The following is a 24107-nucleotide window of genomic DNA, read 5'->3' as shown; positions in this document are numbered from 1 at the left end:
GGTGTAAACCCGGGAGGCGGAGCTTGCAGTGAGCTGAGATCTGGCCACTGCACTCCAGCCTGGGCGACAGAGCAAGACTCCGTCTCAAAATAAATAAATAAATAAATAAAACAACTCCTGACTTACAAAGAAAGCATGAGGATGAGCTAATAAAAAGTTGGCCAAATGTACTTTTCAAGTCTTCTGCTTTTCGCAGGAATAATCTATAATTTACAAATCAACTTGTGATCATAATCATATACTGTTGGTACCATTCTAGGACATTTTTCATGTTTAAAGTGATAATTAAGACCATTTCTTTAAAATTACGTGTCTTCGTTTTCTGGATATAAATAATTTCCAGTTCATCTTGCTAAGTGCAACCATAAATGTTACTCTGTATGCACATGTTATATTGAATATAAAATGTATGTTATAGACAATAAAATAAACAATAAAAAACCCTAAAATGTCAAGGAAGTCTAAACATTACTGTATGATCCAGTAAGTATCATCTACAACTTGTATTCAATAACCAGTCCTTTTTTAGTAATGAAGAGAAGCAGATTCGGGGATTTAAAATGAGTTATTTCTTCTGCCATCCTCTTCATTTTCATACATATGTATTTGGTGTGTGTGTGAGAGAGAGAGGGGAAGAAAGAAGAGAGAGAATTTGGGATATTAATCTCAGACAGGAAAAATATTACACTTTTGTAAAATGATTTAAAAGAGGTTGGTTAGTTCCATTTGTTGATGCTATTTTCCTCTCTCATGTTAATACTAGACTTGGCTTTCTTTTTATAGTACACAACAACTGTGAGAAAATGTTTAGACCTAAAGGAAAATTTCTGCCTCTCGATCCTGGGAAAGAAGAGAGTCAAACATCCTTCCTTCCTATTTTGTAGATAGGGTGCCCTAGACTTCCTTTAAGATACGCTTCGTTTAAGATTAGTGTGTACTATCTGCACTGTAAGAGATGGGAGTTAAAATTTAAATAAACAAGTAGATGATCAAGGAGATAGAAGACAAGCCTGGTTTGTGTTTGAACTCAGATAAGAAAACATTTAGCTTTCAACTGTAAAATTATACTAGTGCATTAATTATATGTCATTTTAACAAAGCCATTTCAAAGATCGTTATGAAAGCTCTATTAATTTGCTTTATTATTTGATTCTAGTTTGGGGTTGGTTCTTCTATCTATGCAACTCATTATTTACAGAAACTAAAATATTAATTATTGTAACTAAAGCCAGATTCTTGTACTTAACATTTTTAAGAAAAAATATATATGTTGTTTCAGAGATTTCTGCATATTTTGGATCTGGCTCATCCGTGATATACAATTTTCAAGAAAATTATCTTTTAAGTAAAAACTCCAGCTCCCACGCTGCTTCATTTCATGGTGATATGAAGCTGAGCAGAGAAATGATCAAATTTAGTTTCCGAACAACACGAACACCAAGCTTGCTGCTTTTTGTGAGCTCCTTTTACAAAGAATACCTTTCTGTTATCATTGCCAAAAATGGTGAGTTCTTTTTAGATGAGAGAGAGAAAATTAAATTAGAACACCAGCTCTGTAATAATATGGATCATTCTTGTGTTCTGGTTTCTCAAACTACAAACAGAAAAATGGAGTGTGCCTGTTTTTTTGTATTCACAGTTTTAGTGCTATCCTGTAAGTATAATCTAAAAGGATTATTTAAAATGATTAAGATGCCTTTATCTCTTTATAATTTTGATAATTTTACATATTCAATGTATGATTTTATTTATATAAAACACTTATTATATTATTGTTAGAAGCTCCTTGACTATTCCATATGAATATCTATATTTGTTTTGTAGTTCATTTTGAAATAAGGTATCTTGTTGTACATAAGTATTTCCTGCAAATCAAAGCAAGGAAACATTAAGAGAGTGTTAATAAACCAGCATTATGGATAAGAATATGTCCACAAGATGACCTTTTAGTCATACTTTTAGTTAAAAAAATCATCATGGGAAAAAAATGGTATATCCATGCAGTGTTAAGGGCATGTAGATTAGGAAATGTGTTTCCTACAGAAAACCATTTACTGCTATTTTTCTTTTTCCCATATCTGGATTAAAGGTAAAAAGTTTGGAAATAACTTCTCTGGATAAGAAAAGCAAACATACAGACATGTGACTATATCATTTCAACTAATTCAAATATATCCCAAGGGTATTGAACACCAAAATAAAAATACGATTGTTCGATAAGTGTATTTATTCGTACTGTGCATTTTGAGCTTGAAGCTGATTTATATATTATGGCGTTTTCTTCATCGAATTGAAAGATATCCTGTGAAATAAATTAATTGACATCTCTGCAGGCAATTAAATGAGTAGTACCAATTCTGATGGTAAATTTGGCTTAAAATGATTCATCTTACCATTATTTCAAAGTCTATGACCATGACCACTGGACATATTTCTTATCTTTAGTAAAACTACATTTGCCTTTCATAATTTCGTTAATTGTTGTATTTCCAGAGTGTGAGATACATTTTTAAAATATTGTAGAAACAGAATATTATTGCAATATTAAACAATAGCTTGGCATTTCAGAAATACTTAATACTGTTTTTAAGTGAGAAGCTAGTGCATAGATTTGCATATGCTTAATCTGAGATCTTGATGTTAAATTAAAGACTTGCAGGAAAGAGAGTGCTTATGTGCAACATATTTGGTCTTGATTTTGAAAATACAGTATTGCAATTTCACTTGGAAACTGATTCTTGGGGATTATAAGAAGCTATCTTCCAATTTTTCCCTGAAATGAATAAATAGCAACAAAACATGACTCTGATTTTTAAGTAAGCCATTCTCAAAGTATGATTTTTACTAAAAAAGTCACAATTTTTCCCCACTCTAGGAAGTTTGCAGATCAGGTACAAGCTAAATAGATATCAAGATCCTGATGTTGTTAACTTTGATTTTAAAAACATGGCTGACGGACAACTTCACCACATAGTGATTAACAGAGAAGAAGGAGTGGTCTTTATAGAGGTAACGTAGTAAATTCAGCAGAAGCAATCATTTTAATGACTCTCCAGCATGAAGGATCTCAAGCAGAAATTTGATAATGAACACAATAAGCAGAGACATTTTCAGTGATCTTCTTCTGTAGATAATAGACCTCAAATGTAGTCAGGGTTTTCTTAAGCAATAAGATGTTGTTCATTATATTATTAATATCAGATACTTAAAATGCCAATCTTTTCTAACTTGTTTCTGCTCAGAAGGACAATAATGTCATAGTGTGCTACTGGTAAGACCATTGTTACGCTAATGAAACTGGTTTACTTTAGATAAATGCAGTAAGAAATCTATCCAAAAATAATGTTTTTAGTGTCAGAATTTTTGTTAATGATGTGAGTCACAGCAAAGAAGGTGGAATTATTCATGGAGCCAGTTTTTGAAGAAAAGCACTAATAATTTTTTGGTACCCTACCTAGAGGAAAATTTCTTAGCTGCCTACCTCAAATAAAAATACCAAGTAAAAGTGTTAAGGGAAAAAATAACCTTTTGTATCTTTTTGTTGGCTTCATCTATTTTGGATTCCTTATCCAGTGGAGAAAAATAAAATGATGCGAGGGGCTAGGAAGTAGGGTGCACTGGCATCTGAAAGTAGTATAGAAATAATGTCGAAAATCCTTTCTAAGTGGCTAAGTTTTTAAATTTTGTGTTTTCTAAATGTCTGGGGCCATGCTAACGACTGCTTAATTTATCTTTTTCTCTTGTCCTCCTTTGCTTCCTGTCTTCTCAACTAAACGTCATCCATTTGGATGTTTTTATCTCGTGTAATAATTTTGTAGATTGACAATAATACAAGGAGACAAGTTCACCTGTCATCAGGCACAGAATTCAGTGCAGTCAAATCTCTGGTATTGGGCAGGATTTTAGGTAAGTGAAAGAAAAAACCTTTCTCCTAACCATGCTAACCATGATACATAAACATGGATCAGAAAAATCATATCACACACACACCACACACACACATCATCATGGCAAAGGAAATCCCTTGCCTATTTTGATTATTCAGTGAGTGATAATCAAGGTAGAGGCTTATGCAGGCATGAGTAGGGGCATCCTGCGTGATGAGCAAGCATCTTCCTTTGATGGTAAGGTCACCCTGGTCTCAGTCCTGTCTCAATAAAGCATAATGAAATACGGTATTCTCACATTTCAAAAATATTAAATAATTAAAAATAAAAATAACAAAGTTGTATTAATTAGGTGCCAAATATACAAACTTTCCTCTAATGATAAAACTAAGATTAGATTTAAAAATGGAAGAAGAATGCAATTACTTTTCTTCTAGTTAGTATGCTTTAGGTTATGACTTGGATTCTATTTGCCTTGTTGCAATGTTGCCCTTGGCAGCCACGCTTGCTCAGATGCAATATAAATGCCTTATAATTCTTATTTATTTCCATCAATTACCTTTAATTACAGCACTGGAGTAGAAATGCACTGTTGCCATTTTAACATCAGAATATGTTTGCATTATTTTACACTTGCCAACAAGGATTAAATTGAAAAGTAAATTTTAATAGATATTTCATTTTTGGTAATACATAAATCATTAAGAGTATTGGAATTTCATCTTATTGGGGGGAGGGGGGTTCTTGTAGCCGAATTTTTATTCCTAGTCTGGTATTTGACACTAATCTGAAATATTTTGTCCAAGATAGTAAATGGAATTTTATTTTTTGACCTTTGCAGTTATTTGTACCTCAATTAATCATTCCTTATGTTGCCTGTATCTAATCTCAGAATCATGAGAATGTTTGATTAAGCCCATAGGTGAATGATCAAAATATTGGCCCTTTAGAAGGTTAATAGTTCAGTGAATAAATATTTATAGGCTTTCAAGTACTATGATGAGCACCAAGATTATGTGTTCTTATTCTGTAAACAAACAGGGGAAATACCATGAATTGCAATGTTCTTCCACTATCTATAGTGGACACAAAAAATATGTGCAAAGTACTTCTTAGATGTTTGGAGGCTTAACTGAAAAATTCCATGGGAGTCCCACAGTGTTATTATATAAATCCAATTATTTAAGACTGACGTGTGTATTATTTTCTCTAAGACTATGTATATAGCCAATAATATATTTAGCATGAAATGATGATTCCACTTGATTCTGTAGCTTTTAAGTTGATTCAAGTCTTGTCCCCTGATGTATAATTAACAGATAAGACAACGTGCACTCTTAAGTCTGTGCACATGAGGATTAGCTTTAAGCTAAACTTCAGATACATAGAAAAACATGGCTAGGCTCTCCCTTTGTTCAAAGAGAATATACATAGTTATTTCATATTTAGTATTGGGAAATATTTATAGCTATTTCAGGCCACTGTGGAGGTAAGAACATTAGTGTCTAGGAGACTGTTCAGCTCTGGGTATGTAACTCTTTAGCTCTACCTATTTAGCTTTGGATATGCAACTAAGGTATTTCTGAACATTTTTTGTTTGTTTGTTTGTTTTTTGAGACGGAGTCTCGCTCTGTCACCCAGGCTGGAGTGCAGTGGCCTGATCTCAGCTCACCGCAAGCTCCGCCTCCCGGGTTCACGCCATTCTCCTGCCTCAGCCTCCCGAGTAGCTGGGACTACAGGCGCCCGCCACCTCACCTGGCTAGTTTTTTGTAGTTTTTAGTAGAGACAGGGTTTCACCGTGTTAGCCAGGATGGTCTCGATCTCCTGACCTTGTGATCCGCCCGTCTCGGCCTCCCAAAGTGCTGGGATTACAGGCTTGAGCCACCGCGCCCGGCCTGAACATTATTTTTTTAACAATGTTCAAGGGTCTTATTCCATTTATAGCTATGGCATAGCATAGGAAGCCAAAGAGAATTGTAAAAATCTAAACAAACAAGCAGCAAGAAAAAGCCTCAACTGTTTTAACTGTGGGATCGATCTACTTCCCTACAGGTGGCTCTCAGCTTTGGGGGAGGTAAGCATGCAGGTGGCTGGGGAAGGGACAAGAGCCCCAAACAGACCCAGGATGAGGCAAAGATGTAGGGATCATAGGGTGGAGCCCCAACGTCTGCAGTGAGGTGGTCTGTCTGGAAACCTCTTTGCTGAACATCACGGTCACAGAAGACTCTGCTCCTTATTCTGTCCTCACTTAAGCCTACCTTTGCACATAACTATTATTATACACAGAATTAAAAATACATGCAACTGTGATTTGGAAGAGTCCTCATCCCAAAGTCTACATTAGTACAGTAGATGCCATTAATGAGTGGAATCATAAGCTGATACTCCATTCACAGATGTCAAGAAGAAATATTAAGTAGGTTTTCTATGCAAGATATTATACCACTGTGAGTAGAAATATATTCAGTATATTATAAAACAATTGGGAAGCTGATTCAAATATGCATATCATATATGCTGAAAAGTAAAAGTCCAAATTGAGCAATAAAATTTATGGGATCAGTGAACTCACTCTCCTAAAAATGTAAGTGATAATTTATTTGGCATATGCCTAAGGTATGGATCTTGATTAGGGACTAATCATTTGTAATTCAAAGGAAACTGGTAACTTATGGTCAAATTTTGTGTGGTATGTGAATTTATAGCAAAATGTTACATAGTATATCCTTATATTTTAATGCAGTGTATTTATAGTGAAATAGATCAAAAAGAGTTATTAATATTTCAAAGAGAATTGTTCTGTCTTGAAGTCATTTTTGGTGTTAGTCCAGGTCCTCCAAACAACAGCTGTGAAGACAGGATTAAGCATGTGAGGACTTTATTAAGGAAACAATCACGTAAGCGTCAATGGGGGGATGCTGGCTAAGGCAGACAGGACCATTAGATGTCCATGACACTCAGTCTACAGGGTTGGAGAGAGAGAGGTAAAATTAGACAGAAGCACAGAAGTGTCTCAGACCAATGTGGAGTCTAAGAAAGATTTAGCAAAATGTTTAGGGAGCCATTGAGTTAAAGTCATCCTCCAGAGGAGTCCCTTGTTTGCCAGGGAAGAGCCTGCCTTGGAATGCCTGCTGTGACCCGCCATTGGTAGGGGTCAGTCCATGGAAAACATGGCCTTAGTACAAGCATGAGGATGGATTTCAGAGCCCAGCAGTTGGGACCCTTGGCCAATCAATCTCCCTGTAGTCGATGGTCTTTGATGCGCATTCTCATGTTTCCGCACTTATTAAATATGTTTTGCATTTTTGTAAACCCAGGTGACTCCTTGATTCACATATTAAATACATACCTTGTGGTCACCTACCGTGTAAATAGAGAATCCCACTCAACAAGGTGGACATTACATCTGCCCTTACACAGCTTTTGGCAGTGGGGATTTCGATAATTATGATAACAAAATGTGCCTTTGTATCGACATGAGTATAATGTGCCCCAATATTGCTTTAGATAAAGTAGTCCTAAATTACTCTCCAAATTAAAATATATTAAAATTCTTCTATTTTTATACTTTCTGCATATTTCTTCTAAGGGAGTAGCATATAAACATTGCCAATTTTTTTTGGAGTTGTAATTTGCCTACAATTACAACAAAAGACTTAAGTATATAACTATCGCATGCTTTTTCAAATGGAAAAAGAGATATAAAGGAAATACTTTCCCTCTCTTGACTTTTTCTAGTACTCATTTCTTAAATGTAGAAAGGATTCTAAGGGTAATTTTGAATTGCTGACACTGTTAAAAAACTTTACCAGCAGATATTGAGAAAGGTGGGTGAATTTTAAGAAACAATATCAAACTACTATGATGATATGGTAACCATTTCTAACTGCTTGTTACAATTAAAATATAAAAGTACTTAATAACTTTGGAAATAATAATATATTGATGGTTTAGAGCTATGGTGGGAAGATCAAGGTTTTAGTTAAACAGCTCAGTTCAGATCCTCCCATAATCAACAGACTGTATTGCATTTTTTTATATTAAATTTTGCTGTAAAATTAAGCTCTTGAGTTCTATTCCTGGAGACTTTTATATGTTAGATTAGTTTTATGATTTATTTATGTAAAAACTGACAGATTGTTTTCACTCTTTCTCAGCATATAACTTTTATATATTGGATATGATGGTCCATAATAGTTATTTCTCTTTTTTGGGGCTGCAGAGCCAAGATGTACTCTCAAATTACTGCAGTGGAGATTTAAGCCAGATGTAAATAAAGTGTATAGGAAAAGTAAGTCTACTCAATATCCTCTGAAGAGCTTTAAGAGAAATCTCCAGTGTGTCAGGAATTCTCTATGTAAAACTCGCTTCAGTGCTCAGAGGTGAGGCAAAAGGTGACCTAGGTAAATTAAGGGAACTGTGATTTTATAAATATATCATGAAATGACTTTCAAAATAATGGATTGGTTATTTTAAAAGCATGTTTTAAAAGGAAAGTGCAAGTTAGAGCAAGAAAAGTAAAAACAAAATCTATCTTACAATCTTTAAAAAAATGAATCGGGTCCATTGTTTTTTAAAATTTTTAATAATTAAAATGTCATAGACTGTCTTCAGTACATAGCATGACTTTCTTCTTGTGAAGGCTTTAGTTGATTCCAGAGGGTTAGTCATATTATATTGAGCTGGCCATACCTAGAAATTTATTCTCGTAACCATAATACATGAAAATAGATCATAGATGTCATGTTCCAAATCCAAAGAACATTCATGATGTTGAAAGAAACATATTATGTGATTTTAATAGTAGAACAAATGGTAACTTGGAAGTTGAGATTTTTGTCAGAAGCACATATAGTCACGAGCTTGTGGTCCCCGTGGGGTGGGCAAGTGTATTCCTCTGACAATGATGTCACATGTAAAGCTTTTTATTTGGCAGCCAAGCATAATAACACTTAGAGCTCTACTTACACTTAAAAAAATACCAAATGATAAAAGCAAGAGTCACCCATCCAAAATTACATATTTCCAGGTGCCTCAAATCTAGAAACCTTCATACAATGATAAAACAAGAATTTCAAAAATAAAAAGGAGAAAGGGATTGTTTGTTTATTTAATTACTAACATGGCTTAAAATGTGCTCACACCAGCCAGGCGCGGTGGCTCATGCCTGTAATCCCAGCACTTTGGGAGGCCAAGGTGGGTGGATCACGAGGTCAGGAGGTTGAAATCATCCTGGCCAACGTGGTGAAACCCCATCTTTACGAAAATACAAAAATTAGCTAGGCGTGGTAGCATGTGCCCGTAGTTCCAACTACCCAGGAGGCTGAGGCAGGGGGAATCGCTTGAACAGGAGAGGTAGAGGTTGCCGTGAGCTGAGATCGCACCGTTGCACTCCAGCCTGGTGACAGAGCAAGACTCCATCTCAAAAACAAACAAACCAAAAATGCCCACACCAGGGATAAGTAAAAAATAAAGCCCCAATTAGGCACTGATGCTAATATGTGAGTGAGTTTGTTAAAGAATAGACATCCATGGAAGGAAGAGAAAGGAAGGGATTGGCTGGGGTGTGAACAAGGAAGCTGTGAAGTGGAGAGAGGGCACTGTGCAGCCACAGTAAGGAGATACTAGAAGATCAGATGATCAGGGGTTCCTAAACCGCAGGCCACGGATCAGTACTGCGCTGCACAGCAGTAGGTGAGTGGCGGGCAGTCAAGCAAGCGAAGCTTCCTCTGTGTTTACAGCCACTCCTCATGGCTTGCATGACCACCTGGGCTCTGCCTCCTGTCAGATCAGCCACAGTATTAGATTCTGATAGGAGTGAGAACCCTATTGTGAACTGCACGTTTGAGGGATCTAGATTGTGTGCTCATTATGAGAATCTAATGCCCGATGACCTGTCACCATCTCCCATCACCCCCAGATGAAACCATCTAGTTGCAGGAAGAGAAGCTCAGGGCTCCCACTGATTCTACATTATGGCCAATCGTATAATTACTTCATTATATATTACAGCGCATAATAGAAAGAAAGTGCACAATAAATGTAATGCACTTGAATCATTTCGAAACCATCTCCCCACTCCCATCTGTGGAAAAACTTTCTGCCTTGAAACTGGTCCCTGGTGCCAAAAAGGTTGGGGACCACTGAGTCTGATGATATTCCAAAGGACTAATCAGAATCAGAGCAGAGCAAATTGAATTCTACCAGCATTGTCTGTTAAATGTAATGGAGTGTTAGAGATGATTCTCACGCCATCATAGTACAATTTAATATTATTACATAAAAATTATCCCCCTTGCTTGATATCTGCTTGTAATGCTTGCTAATGTTGATTGGAGTGAAAATTGTCGCTATAGTTCATCCTCATTTGTAGAAATGAGTACTACAGGATGGAAGAAAAGCATTTCCTTTCTTTCTGGTCTTCCCTGTGAAGAGGCAGATAGTCTGATGTCATGTCTTTAAGTACTTTGCTCACAATGTACGTAAGTTCCAATGCCAAAGTGAATGATTTGTCAGTCAGCTTAAGATAAATATTTACTAGAAAATTATATAAAAAGAAATCTCTCTGGGATGTAATTAATTAAAGGAAATATACAGATATAAAGTTGTTTTACCAATTCGTTAAGCCATGACTGGATCACAATTCTACCACATGAGGAAAAAAAAGATCTCAATTAAGATATTTACATAATCTTATTAAAGTTGTATAAAACCTCTCATGGGAAAATATGCCCACATTTTGAATAATGATATAATTTAACACACTATAAAAATGACTGAAGAAATCACTACTCAAAAGTTGAACGAAATTTATAATTACCATTTGTTATTTTTTGTGTCAAATACATAATGGCACAAGAACAGTAACAGTAATGTGTTGATACTTCATGATGATAGTGGTAAAAACCAGGTTGCATCAAATTAACTTGGTTGACATTCATCCATCATTAATAGGGTGTGCTACATTTGTTTTTTATCTCCAAAACTCATTGTAAAATTAAGTTCTGATTTCTGTTCATTTTTATGTTATAGGAGTTTTCTATAAGCCTGGAGATTATTTTCACTCGTTCTGAGTAGTAGCTTGGGTATATTTAGAGGCGATGACCCATAGGGATCATTTATCTCTTTTGAGTCTGCAGAGCTCAGGAAGCACAGTCAGGTTTCTGCAGTGGTAATTTAGGCCAGATGTAAATAAAATGTGTGGTCTGAGAGAAGAGGATGTCTACTCAGTCTCCCCAGAAGAGCTTTAGAGGCAATCTTCCATCTCAAGGATATTTTAAGTAAAACCAGCTTCAAAGCCAAAGGGGTACAAAAGAAAGTTTAATTAGCTTACCTGTAAGTACGCTGTGATTTTTGCAAACATCTTGTAACATGACACGTAAGATGAGACAGGTTATGCTGAAAGCAAAAGAGAAATACCTGTCACTGTTAAGGTAGCTGCCTGTACATAACTTGTGCATTAATCAGGCTTTCAAGTTTATAACTCAGTACAGTAGGTTTGGTTGGCAAACAGATACCTTTTATGATAAACTGCCTCTTTATCCATGTAGTATTTTTTGTCTGCTTTGCCGTTTTACTTTCCCACTAACTCTTTTTTTGTTGAGTCCCTGGTGGAATTGCATAAAGTAGTAAAAGTGCACCATTCAGTTCTAGCCCTGGCTCTCTTGATTTGTTGCACCATTTTTTTTTTTTGGCAAGTCTTCTTTATGGATTCCAGACATTGAGATCTTTCTTTTTAAATGACTCCTTCTCATAGGTAGGACCTATAAAGTACTTCGTTCTCTGAGTTTTAATTTTTTTTGTTTACGCTACAGGAAATTTCATAAACCACTCCTTGTAATTGTTGTTACATGTATTGTCACATCTTTCAAAAAAACAGTCGTTTCTCTGTCACAGAAGGGCACTTCACCAAATTCTAATTTCTCAGTACTCCATTTTTCTTGCAGGCCTTTTGTTAAAAGATTTCTTCTTTTTACAAGCGGAAGTCACTCCCTTTGTTGGAAAATACACTTGAGGATTACTCTTTAACAGGCCCAAATACCCAGAAGTCTGAGTCAGTTAAGGATTGTTATGACAAGAAACACCTAAAACATGATTGTTTGGTCCCGATTTCTGTGAAGCAGGAGACATTGTCATCAGTTTCTCCCTCCACCTACCCTGTTCTAACTCATTACACTATGTTGGCTTTTTGGGAGTCAGATAACAAGAAAAACTTATATTTTTGTCCATTGGCTTATTAGCACAATTGTCAAAGCAGATATCTGATGCTATGTATTTCTAAGGCCAGCTCTGCTTATGAGCAACTTAATATAGCTGTTAATTTTGTTTGGACTCAATTCTGGGAGGATGGCAGCTGAGTTGCTTATAGTTTTCCTCCACTTCCGATTCGAATTCTACTCCACTGATGCTTCTGAAATGAGTTGCTGGTCCAGGCGGACAGGCAGGGGGATCCTGGAGGGAACCAGTGAGGAGGTTCTTGTGGGGCTTCCTACCGTCTCAGTTGGAAGAAAGTCCAGGGGCCGGCCTAGAAGAATCTCGGCGGGGGCGGGAGAGGAATTTGAATTGCTGGATCTTGGGGATTGCTTGCCTTACAGAGGTCCCTGGACCCCATGGGGAAAGATAAGCATTAGAAAATATTAATGTGCCCATTTTGTCTGTTTCTCAAGATGCTGAGATGACCTGAAATTAGGGTGATGCCCTCTCTGTCCCAAGGTTGGGTGAGGACAGGGCCGTGGCCTACAGCTCTGCTCCTGGTCCACCCAGACCACCACACTGTCTACGTGCCCTGGGTGTGAGCTACCTAAGGTGGTCAGTGGCTGGGCACCAGCAAGCAGATTAAAAATTAAACTGACAAACCAACTCCAGACTTAAAACCATTAAACATCAATAAAAGGAGAAAAAAATTAAACCAAAATTATTTTCTATCAAAATAAAGCTATTCAAGGAGACAGACAACAACATGAATGAGGCTCAGTAAGAGTACTTTAAGGAGATTCTCATAAAGCAAGGAAAAGACCTTGAGGATCTACAAAATATGATTTTTTTTCCCAAACGAAGAATTTAAAAGGAAAGAATGATCTTTTTTCTACTTGAATTTGCATCTGGAAGATCAAGTGAATGAAGTATTTGACCCACAGAGATATAAGTCCTAAATAATAGAAATCAGGAGGGAAATAAAATGAATTTAGAGAATATATAGAGGAGACCTAATGTGAAAAATTGGCATTCTAAGAGAATAAAAAGGATGAAGGTGAAACAGTAGTCGTGTGCACAATATATGAAATTTTCCAAGATAAATAAAAACTTTGTGTCTGCAGATTGAAAGGGCTTATCATGTTCTATGCAGAATACTGAGATAAGATACACACTTAGGGACAATCTGATGAAAATTCAAAAATCACAGGGTATCTTACAAATACTGAAAAAGAAGTAATACAGCCGGAACATACTGGAATAATATCCATAGTGTATTAACGGAATAGGGCTGCAAAAAAATGTCACCCTTAAAGTAAACACATAAATGTAACCTAATCCATCAGGGTAATTTTCTGTTCCAGTTACAACCATCACATTGTCTAATTTGTTTTCTTCATGGCATTATCAGTCTTTAAAATTCTCATTTAGTTTTCATTTCTATGTTTATTGTGTCTCTCCCTTCCCCTGATAACATGTAAAATACTCAAACCTCAGGGTATTTGTTTTGTTTCTTTAGCTCATAAAAGGATAAATATCAACTGACCATGTGTCCATTTTGAGTTTTAGCAGTTAATGGTTTTTGTACAATAATTTTGAAATAGGTAAAATGTTTTCAATTTGTAAGCATGAGGCTTTAAAAATTTATCTCATATCAGATTATTACCAGAGAAGTCAATCTTGTCTGGCAGGGAGGGGCTGAAAAGGGAAGATTTTTTAAAGGCCTATGGAAATGTTATTCAACATTTTAACCTTGTACAAGAAATGTGAAAAGCACTGTCCCAATTATGCTCCTATGACAGTATATTTTCTTTTTAATTTCTCATTAAAGTAAAAAAAAAAAAAAAACCCTCCAAATCAAGAATGCAGTCTTTTTCATATATATATGTTTAAATCTACATATATTCAAATGAATGATTGCTAAGGTGGACTAAATGATTTCTTTGATTTCATACACATTGATGAACTGCCTCCTATGTAATGACGTTATGCTGGATGTTAGCAGTCATCTTGACGTTGGAGGAGCTCACAGCCTCGTATGTAAGCAGCAGAGTGAGGCTCCCTCAGTGCTATCTTTGAGTAGTGAAGAAGAGCAAGGTGGGTCAAACGTGGCTCAATACCAGATCCCTCACAACAGGAAAGTGATATAATCTCTCTAATTTTCCATTTTCTTTTTATAGAGGATGATATTCATATTACTAAACATTCAATCAGGATTTTTATTATTACATAGAAAACATGAATGAAAATGGAGCCCCCCAAAATTCTTTAAAAACTTAGATATAATCAGCCAGGTGCGGTGGCTCATGCCTATAATCTCAGCAACTTTGGGAGGCCGAAGCAGGTGGATCACTTGAGGCCAGGAGTTCAAGACGAGCCTGGCCAACATGGCAAAACTCTACTAAAAATACAAAAAATTTAGCTAGGCATGGTGGCGCATGCCTGTAATCCCAGTTACTCGGGAGGATGAGGCAGGAGAATCACTTGAACCTGGGAGGCAAAAGCTACAGGGAGCTGAGATCGTGCCACTGCACTCCAGCCTGGATAACAGAGCAAGACTCTGTTAAAAAAAAAAAAAAAAAAAAAATTAGAGCTCAGATGCCTAGGGTTACTTAAAGTCTAGCTCTCAAGCAAAAATGATTTAAAAAATAAATAAAAGCCACTACAGAGACTGAAAGCAGACTAAAAGAAAGAGTAGCTCAGCTAATATCTCAAAAGAAGCTCATAATTTGGAATACAGTAGGCCAGAGGTCCAGTAATGCCAACAACTGTGTAAGCTCAGGTGAATAGTTAAAATTCTGAACTTAACTGTTTCGTCTGTGTGACTTGGATAATATACTCCAGTGTCTGCTGTAAAGTTTTATCAGTAGCGTGCAAATCTTTTAGAACACTGGCTAGTACATAATATATACTTATATATGCTTAATATCTATTGCGTTGTTTCTACTTTTAACTTAACTTTCCTGGGAACATAGATTCAAGTTGCCCTGAATATACACTCACATATTTTCATATTTTCAAAAGAAAGACTAAAGTGCACATTTTGTCTTTTCCTACCTATGTACGGTGCAGGGGAGGATAGTTGTATTAGTCCGTTCTCACACTGCTATAAAGAGCTTCCTGAGACTGGGTAGTTTATAAAGGAAAGAAGTTTAATCAACACAGTTCCGCATGGCTGGGAGGCCTCAGGAAACATATTATGGCAGAAAGCAAAGGGGAAGGGGAAGGGGAAGGAAGCAAAAACCTTCTTCACATGGCAGCAGGAGAGAGAACAACAGATGAACTTCCAAACACCTATAAAAGTATCAGCTCTCATGAGAACTCACTCACTATCACAATAACAGCATGGGGGAAACTGCCCCCATGGTCCAGTCACCTCCCACCAGGTCCCTCCCTTGACACGTGGGGATTATGGGGATGACAATTCAAGATGGGATTTGGATGAGGACACAGAGCCAAACCGTATCAATAGTTGTGCTGTTTTTTTTTTTTTTTTATCACACTGGGTGGATGGATGCATTCTATTTTGATGATATTTGAGCCTTCCAACTCTACCATAAATTTCCCTTGTTTAGATTTCATGCTTACCAAGCAAGGGGTATGTATAATATATTCCTAATGTGAAATTATAATTAATACCCTAGCATTAAAACCAGTCTCTGTTCCACAAGAGTCTCATACTAACTAAATTCTTATTAATGGGAAGAAGAAATTATCTGTCTTTAGAGGGCACAGATTATTTCTGTCCCAGTGACAGGCTGTCATTGAAACAGGAAGAAAGGGCATAGGGTTATGAAGGGTTTTATTGCTGTGCATGAGTAATTAGAGAGACGCCCTAATAACTTCGAGGTATGGCCTCCACTGCCCGATAGTATCATCCTCCTGGTATGTTTGGGTGAGGTCATAAAGTATCAGAAAGCTTTCAGCCAGAACAAATTGTCAAGTTGGGCATCTGACAACAGAAGTCCAGAGGCTCAATTTTCTCTCTAGTTTCTGTTACTTTCATGGCATAAGTCTTGAAAGCTGTACTGAACTTGTTTTCAAATTCTGGATGTACCTCTTGATATTGACTACAATCCCTATTATAAATACTTTGCAGTAATCTATATTTAAATTAAAAATATCATGATACCCTCATTACTTCTTAACCTGACCCGTTCTTCTGCTTTGTTTCCAAAGAGCTTACCCTATCATTTTTAATAATCCATGCTTCGAAACTTGACTTCATTAACATTGGAAATCTTACCAATAGTTGTGGAAAGACTAATGGATTTTTATCTTTTTAGTAAAGACAAAATTAGAAAGGAATTTGGTAACTTTATATTTATTGCTATTGCATTAACAAAGTCAGAATCCTCAATTTCTGCATCATTGCCATTTTCACTTTTCACTATTAATAGTTCGGTGTTTCTTTGAATTTTCAGAACACAGTGATGTGGACCAGGAGACTGCACTGGCAGGTGCACAGGGCTTCACAGGCTGCCTCTCTGCAGTGCAGCTCAGCCACGTTGCCCCTCTGAAGGCAGCTCTGCATCCCAGCCACCCAGACCCTGTCACTGTTACAGGACATGTGACCGAGTCCAGCTGTGTGGCCCAGCCTGGCACTGATGCCACATCAAGGGAAAGGACACACTCATTTGCAGGTGACTTAAGGTTTTTCCTCTACTCAGTCACAAACCCAGCTTGTTCATGATATTTAGAAAACTTAAGTTGTTTTCAGGCTACCTTCCCAAGATGGCTTCTGAAAGTTGGTTTGGTATGTTTAGTTTTTAGTTCTCTTTCCCATTTGTTTTTTAGATGCTCAACTTCTTATTTATGGGGGTCAATGCCATTGACATTGCTTAAATTGAAAATAACAGAGATCCCACATTCACCTCCATAATTCTCTCTGGTTTAAAACATTTATGATTTTTTCAAAAGTTCTTCTTTTGCTGGCCCATATCACCTTCCCCCTTTGTCGTGCTTTAACTGCAGATCATTCTGGAACAATAGATGACAAAGAGCCCCTTGCTAATGCAATCAAAAGTGACTCTGCCGTAATTGGAGGTAATAAGAAGCATGAATGAGCTCTTCTTTGGTTCTTCTTCTTATTAATAATGATGGTGAATATTTAGCATTGTAGAAACTGTGAAGAATCTGCTCATACTCCAAGTGCCAAGCACTGAACCCTGAGGACAATAGAGTGATTTACTATTTGTACTGGATGGTCTTTAGAATCTTTCTGAATTACCTGCTTCCTTGGAGATTTTTGGTATAAATAATTGACAATTTCACTGAAGCATGGCACTCAAAGATTAATTGGTAACTTGTGTAGTAATGAGTATTATAAAGCTTGAAAATAGCCTCATGTAATCACTAGAGAATTGTGAATATATTTGAGTAAATTTCATTTTTCTTCACTTCTTGGACAGATCACCGCTTCTGGAAAGGTCCATGCAAAAAGTAGAAAAAACCTGAGATTAACACTACAAGCATATATTTTGTATTGCCTTAAGGCTTAATAAAGGGGGGTATTTGCATAGTAAACTATTTAAGGATATTCCTATCAACTAAATATTACACTTTCAGTTGTGTTTTTATCAAATATTAGATTATTGAACTAAAAGTGATTAGTGATAACTTTAAATTGCAGAATTAACACAAAAACTTTTAAAGCATATCTCCCTGGAAATGTGACAGCATATTCTGATTTTCTTTTCAAAAGCAACTCAAAAAACAAGGCTTTGTTCTCTTGATTAATGCTCTTAAGAATGTTATTAATCAGATTATTGAAATGTTAAGTGGTTCACCTTTCTTTACACTCTGAATATGATATGGATATAGAAAGTAAACAATTATTCTGTTGCATTGCCAGGGAGATATACTTTTAAAGCTTTTGTGCCAGTAATGTGATTATTCATATACTTGGGCAATTTATGTGGCTTTATACCTGATTCATTTGGGTGTATTTTTTATATTCATGTAGACATATATTACTTTCAAGTAGTTGGGATTTTATGTGGACAGCAAATAATACCAGTCAAATCTTTGTGTGGATATTAACTCCCCCATGCTATTTCAGTTGCTTTTCTATTTCTCAAATTAATGATGTGCAAATTAAAGATATAAAATATAGAATTCCCATTTAATCACCAAACATGCAAAACAAAAAACCCAAAACAAACAAAAAAACTCTATTTGAAGAGTAGTTAATAAGTGTATGTCTAAAAGAAATACATTACACAGTAAAAACTCACTTAAAGTTATAGTATTTACAATGTGTCCAAGAGTTTAAGCTAGAATTCCTGGTCAAGCAAGTTGTGTCAGCCGTGTAATATTGCTTTTTCCAGACCTTCACCAGGGTAGATTCAGTTAATACAGATACAGAGATAGATAGAAATATAGAGCAGTGTATAGTCATCAAGCCAATGCTAGAACAAATTATTTAATCTTTAGACTATTGTTATTTTGCTGAAACATCACTGGCAAGATTTACAGAGTTAAACAAGAAGTGCATTGATAAGTCATTCTAATATTATTCTAGAATAGAAACAAGTGACAGTTCATCTGTGAAATCCTCACTTAGCTCAAATTCACAGGACAGAAACAATATGGAAGGTTTGTAGTTCAGGGACTTGCCAGGGTCTCTGAAACTAATGATGTCTGGTTTTGGTCATTGCAGAGATTGAACTTCGGAAGCAGAGCATCTGGTAATGGCCATGTAACCTCTGAAGGCCTTGTCTGGGCCACACACAATTTATCTGCCAAATCGTGGTGTATAGTCCTCCAGTGTGTTACACAATCTGGCAGAATTATGGTAGAATCCTTTGTTCATTGTCTAGTTACTCATAAATCGTACCCACTATATAATAATAATTAACCCATCCAAGGATTTTCCAAATTGGCTAATTCCCCTGTGTTCTACATCTTAGATGATTTTTTTTTTTTTACTTACAAAATGAATGGTATAAGATGGGATAATTGATTTAATAATACATTTAAAGGTGGTGGCCCAGATGTGGTAGAGGATTTCTGGCCAGGCTACCCAGATACAGATAGACAGATTTAGCCAGAGAGAAAGCTATATATACATCTTCATAAAAACAAATTCACACAGTGCTTTAGATGCAGCATCATTGAGGCTGGCCACATTTTATTCATAATAACTAGTTTATTTTTTTATTTTTATATTTCTGGTATAACAGGTGTGATCAAAGTTTTTCTTGAGCACAACAAATCTTGACACAGCACTTTCCCCAAATTAAGTGCTAAATTACATACATGGAACAAACAAGTTCCAATTCTGTCTAGGCCAAAACATTCATTTTATAATTGCAGTTGTCTGCTGTCTATATCATATTTCAGAATTTTTCATGTTGAAATTGTTCAGAATCTTTCTCTTCAAGTCAGAGACCTATAACTAGCCTGTAGAAATATTTATAACAATTCAACTGATTTTTTTTTTCTAAAATGAGAAGCAAAATATGTAACAACAAATATTCTGATTTAAGTTATTCATTAATTAATGTTACTAATAACAAAAGCAATCATATTTATTAATGAATTCTTCAGATTTCATGTACAGAATTTGGTTACCACATTTATATTAATCAGCAAGGAATTGCTACCTTTCTCAGGTAAGGCTGACCTAGCCAAAAATTGGCTTGGCTATTGGACATGCTATAATTGGCCAGGGTGAATTGGCCTAGCAGTTTATATGCACAGGAATCTATTGTGATTAATAAAAACCTTCAAATCTTTGACTTCCGTGCACTCTGTTACAGTTGTATGCATCTACTTTAGAATAGAGTCTTAGTTTTACCATATGAGATTTGATTCACATTGCTATTTTCGTAGTACCTATTTTTGTCTAAGAAAAGGACGTTAGATTGTACCTCCACTGATCTGATCAGAAAATTCTTTAAGTATTAGGCAACTCTCACTCTTGGTGGCAGAAAAGAGTTTTCCAAGTTCAACTTTTCATTTGAAAGCTTGAATTTTATCATTCACAACATATGCTGTATAATTGTTTTTCTTGAAGTGACACATTTACTTCATTCATTTTAGAGAAAATATCCAACAAATACCCAAGTTTAAACAACCATAATTTGTCTGTTAGTCATGCTTTCAAATAAAGATGGTGTTACATGAAGCAAAAAGCAACTAATTCAGTTCACAACTCAAAGGTTCACGTAAGTGCTTTTCCTGGAGACAATGATCATACTTCAGAGTGAACCAGAAGTACTTCATTTGTATTTCCCATTTTAACACACAAAATGTTAGAAAGTCTTACAGTCAAGGGTCATATTTAATTAAATGAATAGTTTTTACAGCTTCATTAAGGATATTCTTAAATAAATTTGGGTTTTTATGCCTTTTCCTACAATTGCCTGGCAGTGAAATGTTTTCTACTTCATGAATTCAGTGATTACTATTATTGTTTTGTGTCCTTGCCTTAATTTGTGCTAAGTACCAGGAATTTTACCTAACCTTGTTTTATACCAAATTTGATTCCATATTAAAATGGAAATGGAAATGTCAACACATGAAAAAGACATCTTAGAATTATCATGAAAATAGTTTTGAGCCCCCGTGTCCTCTCAAAGTGTCCCAGGGACCACCACAGGTCTACAGATCCCACTTTGAGGACTACTGACCTAATATAATGCCAGCGTTGGTAACCATTGGCATAGTTAAGATTTGCAATACTTAGAATTTGTATTTACAACTGGAAGTGTTAAAACAACATTCTTCATTTAGAAATAATTTAAGCATATCTATATATCTATGTTTTATTGGTCAGAATGATTTATTTACATAACCCATTTCTGCTGTTCAACAGTATAACAAATAATTGAATAACAATTTCATTAAAATGTTTACATATTTAATCACAAAACATGTTAATCATTTTATGATGTTGCTACTACTCTATACTTTCAAAATAATTAAAACTAATATGAAGTGGCCACATAGTCCTAGAGACATATAGTTAATACCTTGTGTTAAATATAAAAGCACTAAGTAAATCCGATATAATATGCATTCAGAATAAATGTAGGTGAACCCAGAAGGCTGATAGAATTCAGAAATAAACTCAACATACAATGATACTGCTTAAACCAGAATATCTGAAGTTTTTATATTTCCAATTTGTATGTAGTAGATGCTTAAGTGGAAAATAATGTTATGATGACTTATTAAGCAATGAAGTCAGCACAGTTTCTACTTGGACAGAAATTCTGACTTTATATTTCTTTTCTCTCCCTAGGTCTGATAGCTGTTGTGATTTTTATCTTGCTTTGCATCACTGCCATAGCTGTTCGCATTTATCAGCAGAAAAGGTTATATAAAAGAAGTGAGGCAAAAAGGTCAGAGAATGTAGACAGTGCTGAAGCTGTTCTAAAAAGTGAGCTTAATATACAAAATGCAGTCAATGAAAATCAGAAAGAGTACTTCTTCTGATTGGCAGCTATGATTTAACATAAAATTATGACAGTTTGCTTTAATAGCCAGGGGCTCTCAGTGGACAGAGGAATGCTCTAACACTGAATGTACAGGCAATGGGTTTGCAGCACTGCCATCTTGCCATGTCCAGTCTTGGGGTGGCTCCGCAAAGCCTCGTCCAGTAATATATTTCTCATAGCATTCATTCTATGGAACAAGAAATTAGATATTACTGTTAATTTACAACTGTTCTGGTACGATCTAAAACAAGTTTAACCTGCTTAATGGCTACAGTTTTAACATGTGTAGCCTTGGTCTCTTAACCATGTAATACATAAGTTTTGTTAGAGGTAAAAATTAAATTTGGACTATAATGACCTTGCTTTATTTGAGAACATTTGCTGTGTTTGCTTTTGTCTTCCCATGGTGTTATTCATAGACCTGGAAATGCTTCTCAGATCCTGTTTGGCCAGTGTTTGCATCTTCAGTGGCCACAAGCATAATAAAGCCCCTTTGCCTTTCTCTGTATTATATTCAATACAATACATCAATAGTCTTGAAAAATGTTTTGTTGTCGTTGCTTTGTTTGTATTGCTCATTATTCTATTTGTCTCTTCTTAATATTGTTCAATACATTTGGTTTTGAGTGTCAGACTTCAGCTCTGAACATACAAGTTGTATTTAACAAGACTCAAAGTGCAGTGGTTGTTAGTATGTAATGTCTTTCCTTTTAAAAAAAAGTTTTCCAATTAATTTGCTACCATTGTTTGATGGCTACAGTACTTAAGACCCTGGGTAATGCCAGTTTCCCAAAGAATGTAAAATGTTTTCAACTAAACTGTTGATATATTTAAAAAAGTTCTTAACACAGCAAAAAATTATTTTTTAATTTACAACTGTAATACCTCAAATGAAATATACTTATGAGAATATTTTCCCCAAACCTATGTCAGTTCTTTATTGGTTTACATTTCTGTTTTTCTGAAGTTTATCACAAACTTTGCCTTGATCTTCAATGATTATACTTCACGAATCATCTTATATATTACCAAAAAAGAGACAAATTGAAGTATAGAGCTCCATTTCCCATTCGGAAATATATACCCCTTCAGGTGTACATTTTGCTGTGCATAGACTTCCAGTGCATACTTTTTGAAATATGAGCTGCAACCATCAGTGATCTACACAATCAGTAATTAAAGAGTGCACACTCTAAGGGGAGGTAGTCTATTAAATGATCTACACTGAATTTGTCATTCCAGACACTTCTCATCTGAAACGATGGGGTGAATTTCTCACAAATTACCAAGAATCAATCCAACTTGCTGAATGGTACATGCTGATTAGGGTGTATTATACTAGGAGATCAAAGAATGATCAATAACCTTATGGAACTGTTAAAATAATTAATCCTGAGACCATGCATACAAGGAACTATCTTTGAATTCCATAAGCCAATCGTACAATAAAGGCACTCTTTTATCCATATTCACACCTTCAAGTGCCTCCCAAGTAAATATTGGATTTCTTAGTTTGTCTACACCAGAAGAATATGGAAATATGTAAATTTAGCATTACTATCATCTTATTTTCTATATTTTCCTTGTAAACTCTTCTTCTAAAACCTGCCTCTCTTTTCTCATAGCATTATATCCATATCGATGTTTCTGCAAATGTCTGACTAAATCTTAGGAACCTGAATTAACATAGTAGTTTACGAAGGACCAAGGACCTATGTTGGTAAATGGTATACTCTTTGTTTGATTGGAAGACCTGTGGTGACAAGGGAAGGATTTAACATAGAAATGGCATTATTTGATGCAAAGCTGAATGCAAATGTCATTATAGCTCTGAATCTTTGGCACATGTTCATGTTATTTAGTAGCGGTATTAACCTCATTGGTAGCTGGACTCTAGAGAGGTTTATTGGTGAAGCTTCATAGTCCTCTGTGGTCTGCACTGCTAGAGACTCAACATTATTAGCATCAAAATGCATTGACACATCCTATGCCATGACTTTGATTTCCTGATTTGTAATCTCTTATTTTATTATTAATAAAATGCATTTTTGAACTAAAATGCAAGACGGAAGTCAATCATTTCAAAATTATCTTTCAGTAGATGTTTTTGTCCTTCAGAATAACAGAGTACCTCATAGAATTGGACAGCACTGACATAATTTAGTGGGAACAGTTTCACAGATGAAAAGTCCAGGATGCAGATATATCAATTGACGTTCCCGCCAGGCGCGGTGGCTCAAGCCTGTAATCCCAGCACTTTGGGAGGCCGAGACGGGCGGATCACGAGGTCAGGAGATGAAGACCATCCTGGCTAACACGGTGAAACCCCGTCTCTACTAAAAAATACAAAAAAGAGGTAGCGGTGCCTGTAGTCCCAGCTACTCGGGAGGCTGAGGCAGGAGAATGGCGTAAGCCCGGGAGGCGGAGCTTGCCATGAGCTGAGATCCGCCCACTGCACTCCAGCCTGGGCGACAGAGCCAGACTCCGTCTCAAAAAAAAAAAAAAAGAAAAAATCAATTGACGTTCAATTGACGTTCCCAAGGGGACACGTATCAGTGTGTAAGTGCTGAAGTTGTGACTA

General features: G+C 35.8%; 1 protein-coding gene across 2 annotated transcripts in view; it reads left to right on the top strand.

The window, feature by feature from the left end:
• The window catches only part of CNTNAP4 (contactin associated protein-like 4), a 279155-nt gene extending 257062 nt beyond the window's left edge, over nucleotides 1-22093 (top strand). For both annotated transcript variants that reach the window (XM_011945986.1, XM_011945987.1), the window contains 6 exons: nucleotides 1280-1504; nucleotides 2876-3009; nucleotides 3819-3906; nucleotides 16505-16723; nucleotides 17055-17126; nucleotides 21331-22093. In XM_011945986.1, coding sequence (XP_011801376.1) covers nucleotides 1280-1504; nucleotides 2876-3009; nucleotides 3819-3906; nucleotides 16505-16723; nucleotides 17055-17126; nucleotides 21331-21524 — 932 coding nt within the window. In that variant the 3' untranslated portion in view covers nucleotides 21525-22093. The remainder of the gene's footprint in view (nucleotides 1-1279; nucleotides 1505-2875; nucleotides 3010-3818; nucleotides 3907-16504; nucleotides 16724-17054; nucleotides 17127-21330) is intronic.
• Nucleotides 22094-24107: the final 2014 nt, after the last annotated feature.

This window comes from Colobus angolensis, unplaced genomic scaffold (genome assembly GCF_000951035.1).
Source record: "Colobus angolensis palliatus isolate OR3802 unplaced genomic scaffold, Cang.pa_1.0 Scaffold248, whole genome shotgun sequence".
NCBI classification, from domain to species: domain Eukaryota; kingdom Metazoa; phylum Chordata; class Mammalia; order Primates; family Cercopithecidae; genus Colobus; species Colobus angolensis.
Note: the sequence above shows the minus strand (reverse complement) of the source record. Positions and strands in the feature narration are given on the sequence as shown.